The sequence below is a fragment of the Pocillopora damicornis genome, chromosome 3 (assembly GCF_964200805.1).
Source record: "Pocillopora damicornis chromosome 3, jaPocDami1.2, whole genome shotgun sequence".
NCBI classification, from domain to species: Eukaryota; Metazoa; Cnidaria; class Anthozoa; order Scleractinia; family Pocilloporidae; genus Pocillopora; species Pocillopora damicornis.
Window position 1 is genome coordinate 27,403,708 of NC_142672.1, and position 7,856 is coordinate 27,411,563.

General features: G+C 36.6%; 2 protein-coding genes across 3 annotated transcripts in view; one reads left to right on the forward strand and one right to left on the reverse strand.

Annotated features, from left to right (window-relative positions):
• LOC113685865 (beta-1 adrenergic receptor-like) overlaps positions 1-3,559 on the forward strand; it is a 7,805-nt gene extending 4,246 nt beyond the window's left edge. For both annotated transcript variants that reach the window (XM_089201914.1, XM_089201915.1), the window contains exons 2-3: positions 1,954-2,138; positions 2,624-3,559. In XM_089201914.1, coding sequence (XP_089058040.1) covers positions 1,958-2,138; positions 2,624-3,429 — 987 coding nt within the window. In that variant the 5' untranslated portion in view covers positions 1,954-1,957 and the 3' untranslated portion in view covers positions 3,430-3,559. The remainder of the gene's footprint in view (positions 1-1,953; positions 2,139-2,623) is intronic.
• A 1,100-nt stretch (positions 3,560-4,659) lies between these two features.
• LOC113685862 (ragulator complex protein LAMTOR3-A) lies at positions 4,660-7,730 on the reverse strand. Its single transcript, XM_027203438.2, has 7 exons — positions 7,689-7,730; positions 7,566-7,600; positions 7,389-7,447; positions 6,604-6,677; positions 5,713-5,772; positions 4,993-5,056; positions 4,660-4,811 (listed from the first exon to the last, which is right to left on the reverse strand). The coding sequence occupies exons 1-7, from the start codon at positions 7,695-7,697 to the stop codon at positions 4,738-4,740; spliced, it is 375 nt and encodes a 124-aa protein (XP_027059239.1). The 5' UTR covers positions 7,698-7,730; the 3' UTR covers positions 4,660-4,737.
• Between the last annotated feature and the right edge of the window lie 126 nt (positions 7,731-7,856).

Sequence of the window (7,856 nt, forward strand, 5' to 3'; positions counted from 1 at the left end):
CGTTAATCAATTTTTGCCGGTCCCGCACCAATTTCCTGCACAGTTTGAGCGGAAAATATAAGAAACAGCCGCTGTCAGATAAAATATGAATAGAAAATCAAGAATCTTTAAAGGGAAGCAAAAGTAGAGGAGAAACAGAGACTGTTCGATCACAATGAATATTTAATTTAGGGTTTACAGCTGACTTTTACGCAACTGCAGATTATAATCGATTACTTTTGCGTTATTGTTTCGATTTTTGTTTGTTAAACGCATTTCAAATTTTGTAAACTTTGTCCTGTTTACTAGGGATAGAACTCTGACGAACGAGACTCAATTAAACTGTTTTATTACGCTCTCGTATTCGCTTATTTACATCAGGTGTGTAAAAAGCTACTCTGCAAAATTTGTAAGAAATCACTCTCTTATACGATATTTTCTACATTTTGATTGGTTGTTGCCGAGTACTGATTTAAAAGGGTCATTCAAGGTTGCGTTGATTATGTAAACCATTCAATGTCCATAGTGTTCGCACCCATCATCTGACATGTGTCACGCACGAATCAAAGTCTCCGACACAAATGCCGCGACTTGTTGACTTTTATGGGATTTCTTTTAACTCTTCTGAGGCAATTTGCTCATGACAACCTGAAAGCGCGCCACTTGGCTATTACAACGTTCGCACATGCGCAGACATTGGACCGCTGGAGACTGGAACTTTACTGTTTGAAGATATTAAACGCGCTGTTTGGATATTGGTTAATCAAAAAACTTTAAGGAAAACGAATGGTTGCTCAGTGAAGAGATAAAATATTTACTAAAAATAGAATTTCATGATATTGAAGAACAACAACTGATTCAATGTTTTTGTTTGACTTTGACAGATTAGATTAAATTTACCAAATTTAAATTAATTCCTTGTTTGCGCCTTTGTTTGAATTAATATCCCCTTAATTGCTTTTCTTTACACATCGTTATATAGCATGCATTCATTATTAGCACCGTTGAATGAATTCTGAGGTGATATTCTCTGAGTAATGTGAAAGAACTAAGGGCCACGCATTTGAATTCAGGGACGGTTTTCCAAGACTTTTTTAACTATAATTCGTTAGAATCATCTATGCATTTTTATCACAAGGTATACCTGGTTGCCACAAATTCGCCAGTTAATTTCCCCGGATAAGTATCATTTCGAGGAGGCCCAAACCTGATGATTTCTCATTTTGAATTCAGCAGGGCTTCATCATATCATAGTCTTTATTTTGAAATATCTTAGATTCAAGTCAATTGCGAGATTTAAACACCAAATTGGGTTCTAGTCTGCAAAATCAGTTTAAAAAGAGTGAGATCTCTAATGTTTTTAAGTTTGGTGATATTATCAAAAAAAAATGGTATACTTGAGAAGGACGTGAAGGAAGAAAAATACTGACAAAGGCAGCTTTCGACCCTTATGATTGTGATCGCGTAAGTAGGAAAAATACTATAAATTGAATTCAATACTTCAAATGTGGATAAAGTCAGTGGGGCTATAGGAAATCTTAAACTTTTGTTTGCCCGACATATACGATAGAGAAATCGCAAAACGGTAAAGGATGTGTTTATTATCCTTGTTATGATTATAAATCAAGGATAAATGAAGTCAAATCCTTTGTTTCATGATTTAGAATCCCAATCAATTGCTCGGAGCCGAGCTATCTATACAAAGATCGCGACATTCACATGCTATACAGAGTACAGTTTACACTAGGCGTTGAATTTGAATGATTCAGCGGCATCGTGATGTTTACAAGCTGGTAATCGGACAAACTACACAAATATCAAATCTGAGTGTGAAACCAAAAAAATAGAGCAAACACGCTTTAACCGTTTCTATAATCCGTTAATCAAAGTGATAATCAAATTCAAATCGCAACACTATCTTCAGTTGTGCACAAGCTGGTTTTTAACCAGAATGTTTCACTTTTTCTCTTTCAGTAAGATGGGGCTTGCAAGTGAAGCTACCCTAGCAGAAACAGTTGTTGAAGTGACCCTTCTGTTGTTTTCCTGTTGTGGGACTGTCCTGGCAAACATCATGGTACTTATTGTTGTGGCTACAAAAGAGAAACTTCAGGCTCCAACATACTTCTATTTGAGTCTGGCTGTCTCCGATTTTATTTTGGGTAAGGAAGTACAGTATTGGGTTTTACTTTTGAGTTTCTTTTGTTTCTTGTTTTTCATTTTTCGTTTTTTCTTTGTTGTGGCCTTTGTTTTATGGTGCACAATGTAAACGTCTGGATCTACCTGTAATTTGGCCAGCCAATGAAGTTTATTTATGGATTTGTCTGTTTTTCATTCATTATGTCGAGTCTTAGTCTTCTTTCATTTTTTTTGTTTTTTCATTAAGTTATTCAGTTAAGAAGGTTGTGTAACTTGTCTATTTTTTTTAAAAAATAAACAAGCTACAGTGAGGTGAAACCGACAACACTCAACTGACAGCTTTGTTATGAAAACCCACTGATGACGTTTACAAATGTACTGATTCTGCGACCATGCAGACTTAGCATAAGGTGTAGAGTGAAAACAGCACGCGGCCAACACATAATAGAAAATTTAACATCCAGAACATTGCCAAATGTTCCAATAATTTTTCCTTTCTTTCCTTAAGGTGTGTTTTGCATACCGCTAGTAATAGCGGCATTCGTTTTGCACCGTTGGCCAATTGGAGACATCTTGTGTCAGTTATACGCTGTTCTCATCAGCGTGTCAGTGAACTGTTCCGTTGTGACGCTGGCCATAATCAGTGTGGACCGTTATTTCGCCCTCTCAAAACCAGTGGAGAGCAGAGCCCATCTGACCTTCACCAAACGACGCTACAAACTGATCATTATCGCCAGCTGGCTGCACTCGGTGTTCTGGGCCAGCGGTCCGTTATTCAAATGGGGAAGCACAAAGTTAGACGAGTTTACACACACTTGCAAACCCGACTGGGGAGGGGAAGGGCTGGCTAATAAAACCTACGCATTGTGTTTGGCGTTTTTCGCCTTCGCAGTGCCAGTCGGCGCAATGATATACGCCTATTACAAGATCTATTGCATAGCAAGGGCTTCGAAGAGAGCCGCAGCTCGCTATGATCCCCAAAAGGAAGAGTCACCGCAAGGTGAGCGCGTTCCACTGAAAGAAAGCACTGCTACAAAACACACAAATGCTGCTGCAACTGCTGACGACAACAAAGCCCTGAAAACGGTCTTGTTGCTGATTGGTTCATTCGCTGCCTGCTGGTCGATCTACACCCTAGCAACCGTCTGGAGGATATTGGCGTCAAATTCAGTTCCCCCGTGGATTGTTCGCGTTGGACTGGTACTTACTCTCTGTAACTGCTGCATCGACCCGTTCATATATTCAATCCGAGATGAGAAGATGAAACGAGAAATCAAGGAAATGATCTGCAAGATTCTGTGCAGAAACACATGATATCATTATCCTAAACGCTACTTACCAAAGGATATTGCACTATTTGAAGACTGTGGTCTACAGGCATTAGAGATTTGCCAGCATCTAAAGCCAAATCTATTGAGAAATTACAGAGTTGATCATGTCAAAATTGTTTGCGCTCCTTTTGATTTTTCTTTCTCCAGCTATAATCCCTAAGAACCTGCCAGTCGAATTTTAAAAATAGTGATAACTGTTTAGTCTTGTACCCATACCTTCCATGGCCAAGCGGTTGTAAGTTCCCTAGATTTACAATTATACGGTAGGACCTGGGTACGAGGTTAGTAAATAGAGTAAGGATGATGGTCTTTTTTTGAGTTGCTTTCTTAAATTTTTTATGTTCTAAAATGCACCTGGCCCAAAAGAACTAAGCTTTAGGGAAGATTGTTAAACTAAACTGAATATAACCATGCATGCACTCTTTTAAGACATCTTTAGAGCCAAGAGTATAAAGAAGGCAAGGCAAGGCAAAAAAGCATCTTTTGAGCTCTTCATGTATCTCAACACGTGAATCTTCATACATTCACTGGTTTGAATCAGAAATGAGTGTTGTTCTTGGAGACTGGTTAAATATTCCTTTTGCCACTGTACCCTGAAATTTTTCATCATCTTTTGCTGGTATTTCGCTCGTCTTGATAAATCATGGGTTGTTGCTTGTCATGTACTCTGAATCATCTGAATCATTAGCCATATCTGGCAAAGTTAGTTGATGATGCATGTCTGCCTATACTTGAAAGGTGTGTGAGAAGCACTTCAAGGGCATGTTAAAGTTATAACATTCTTTTCAGGTAGCCTTGAGTCTTACATAAGTTGCTTTTAGACCTCAACCATGGCTTGTAGGTGAACAGAAACATACCCAAATTTTGAATTTGGGCCTGTAAGGGGCCTCTGGTTAAATATTGCACAAACTTGAGAAGCAGACCTTTTCTAATTCTATTTCAACTGGGAAATATGTTAATTGCATAGGGGCATGGGACTCTCTGTTAGCTTGCCTTCACCCCATACACTCATGCAGCTTATGCTTCTCCTACTTGGATGATGAAAAACTAGGCAGGCTATTACTGGATAGGAGTTTGCAGTTATCTCTTAAAACAAGGCATTATGCTTCAAACTGGGGTTGATTATCCCCATTTACATGATCCCTAAATAGTGATAATAACAGAACATCCATCATGAGAGAGAAAAAATGCTTTAGAATTACAAAAATGGTGATACAAAAATAATTATTTTATTTCTTAATTCTAACTTAGAGTTGCATTCTTAAATGAATATCAGTATAATATATTTGTGCTAAACACCATCCACCACAACTTTGACTGCCTTCACTATTTCAGTGAATTCACTCTCAAATCCCAGAAGAAGACCTGTAAGAAGAATTCTTATGTTAGCTTTGTTTCCCAAAGTTCATTATAGAGCCTCTCATAATCTTAACTTTACCCCCAAAGTTACCATTCAATTAGTTACAAATTCAGGCAATTCATGCTAGCTTTTAGACAACCCATACCTGGAATTTTTCCTGGAATTATTGGCTCCCAGATTACTTACCTGTGTTTGCCTGATTTGTTGCAATGATGCTGACAACCAAAGGAAGAAAACTAAAATGAACCACCTAGAAAATAAATTAATACATAAATAAATAAATAGATATTTACTTTGAGCTCACTTGAAAGTTCAGTTATTGAAGATTTAAGGAGAAACCTTTGTTCTGTTTTAATTTTAGAAGATAACTTATGCCCCATTCCCATCAAAACTGAAACAGGCTTTAAAGCTATTTTGTTAACTCTTTAACTCCCATGAGTGACCAAGAATGAATTCCCCCTTACAATATCAATGCAATATCAACCAGATAAGTGATGAGAATAAAGAACAATATCAATTTGGGGATAATTAGTTGATCCAATACTAAATTCTCTGAACTAACATTACAAGAATTCTATGGTTGACAATGAAGAGAATAACAAATTGGGGAGTTAAAGGGTTAAGCACAGTTTAAAACCATTGTCTTCAACAAAGTGGCTGAAACTGATCTTTGGCAACCTCAAATTAAGTATTATGAAAATACAGTTTCACGAATACTTGAACTCCACCTAAAGTTCAGTACTTTTTAGGAAAAAGATTCTATGATTTTGGTCAAATTACACTAAGTTCGCTATTAAAAACTACCTCCACAATTTGTTTCCCCAATTTATTAATACACTGAATGAGGAAAAATACACTGAATGAAATATTTTTTTATTGTTATCATTTCAAAGGGCATTTTCTGACCTGATAGGATGCAAAAAAACAAACGATGCTCTTGTTTTTTGATAATCCAAGCTTGCTTGCCTGTAAATGAACACAGCAAGATGAAGATAAAAAAAAGACTCAATAATTAATGTCTTATAAATATTTCACTGAGTGCCTCTCTCAAAAGGCAACCCTCTCTTGTCTTCTCCACAAGTTGAAAGCGAAAATTGTAACATTTGATTTGTACATTTCAAAACAAGCTCTTTCAGACTGGGAGGTAAAATAGGTATGATTAACAACTGTCTCATGACCAAATTATTAGGATTAAATCATTATTAAATTTACAGTTGTTTGCAGAACAGCTGTCAGGAAAAAAAAACAAAGTGCCCAAACAATCTCAAAAGGTAATGTTGGTATCTGGCAATCAATGAATTTTAATAAGTGAAAAAAATAATTATGGACAAAAGGACTACTGAACAGAGGGATAAATACCAACATGCATTTAAAGCAAGAGGAACAAAACAAGAGAATGATGCATTGAAGATAGTTGTAAGGTCATTTCAAATTCACTTTTGTTGAGTTTACATTGCTTCTGTCATCAGTTAGGGTCAGTTTGTTATTTTTCCTTTTTTAATCAAGTTTAGAACTAAAAGTCAGTTTTGCAAACAAATTTAATTCAGGAAACCTGCTGTGCATCTTCCTTACAGTGATATTTTCTCAGATTTCCCTGAAATCCTGAGGTCAAGGAACAGTGACCTGAAAACTACCCACTTTCATTTGCCTTTCAGGGTTGTTGCATGTACTTTTACGCTTTTTCCCAACCTTTCTGCAAACAGGTAGATGTGTCTGATTTCCCACAGATGCCATGATCGGAAAAACAATCGTATCTACGACAATTTGGAAAAGATTAAATATGCCCGTCTCACTTACTTGTTCAGCTGTTGTGGAGAATGTGGAGAGAAAACTTGCTCTTAGTGCATTTTGTGGAGTTTTAGGATCATAAACTGCAAAGTTCAAATGAAAAAAGAGGTAAGCTTCTTATTATTTTTACTTTGTAGGGCATCATGGTCCATTTTGTGGGCTAAAATGGAGATTTGGAGGGCTGAAATATCTTCTGCCTACCTAGTGTCATTGTTCAGACTGTTTTGTCCTCACTTTTTTCAGTTCTTATTATCTCTGTGCCCTTCAAAGTGATAACAATAGTAATATAGTCTGTGATTGTAGACATAAATATGTTTTGAGCCCCTCTCAGAGCTCACTATAACCCTTGCCTAATGGTTCAGGCTAGAATGACCTGGGTCAGACCTAGAACATATTTCTGTTCATGAACATAAACTTTACTGTTTTATTCAAACTCTCAGGGACCACATAGAGGTGTAACAAGTACTAATATTTGTTCGTGAGGGCTCACAACTTCTCTTACTTTCTCCCTCTCTCTTCTCTCCTGGTGTAGGACTTTTATCACAGTTCTAACAACAAATATGTTTCCCTTATAACATGTTCAGTTATATTAAACTACCATTTTATATTATAATGGGTTCTTTTTAGACAGAAAGGCAAATACTGAATGCTCAACGAGAATTATTCACGGACAATTTTGAAATCGGTAAGCTGAAACCTCAAAGGAAATAGGGAAAACACTCAGTCACAGTTGCTGTACGATTAGTTCGAAATCGAAAAAGATATTTATCAGAATAAATATTCGCATCTTTCACCTTTAATGAGCGGAACTCCATCTCTATCGGTAACCAAAATGGCAAGAATTCCTTCGTGTCTAAAAAGAAGGTGGATATTAAAACGAGATTGAGGAGAAAAAGTCACGAGACACTGGGTTAAGGACTAAATATTCAACTCACAGAAAATCAACGTTTTCGTATTTTAACAGCACTTACTTTGCTAAAAGGTCCTGAAAATAATTATGGACTCCCTAATGGCGGAAAAATCACAGAATAAGCTTTGAATGAAAAAGAATTAGCTTACAAAATTGAAAAATTGTTACGAAGATCGAGGCAGACCTCTGCCATCTCCAGTTCTTTCCCTTGTAGTGAATTGTCACCGAGGGGAGGGTAGTAATAACTTTTCTAACCTCCTACCCCTCCCTCAATCACCTCTTTATTCGTCTTATATTTGCAATTATATATTTTTCTTTTTTTATTAAATAAGAAAGGTTAATTCAAATTCTT

Coding starts and splice junctions, on each gene's coding strand:
- LOC113685862 (XM_027203438.2), bottom strand. Junction 5,057..5,712: donor GTTTTTTTGCATCCTATCAG/GTCAGAAAATGC, acceptor TTTATTTTCTAG/GTGGTTCATTTTAGTTTTCT. Junction 4,812..4,992: donor AACAAATCAGGCAAACACAG/GTAAGTAATCTG, acceptor TTCTTCTTACAG/GTCTTCTTCTGGGATTTGAG.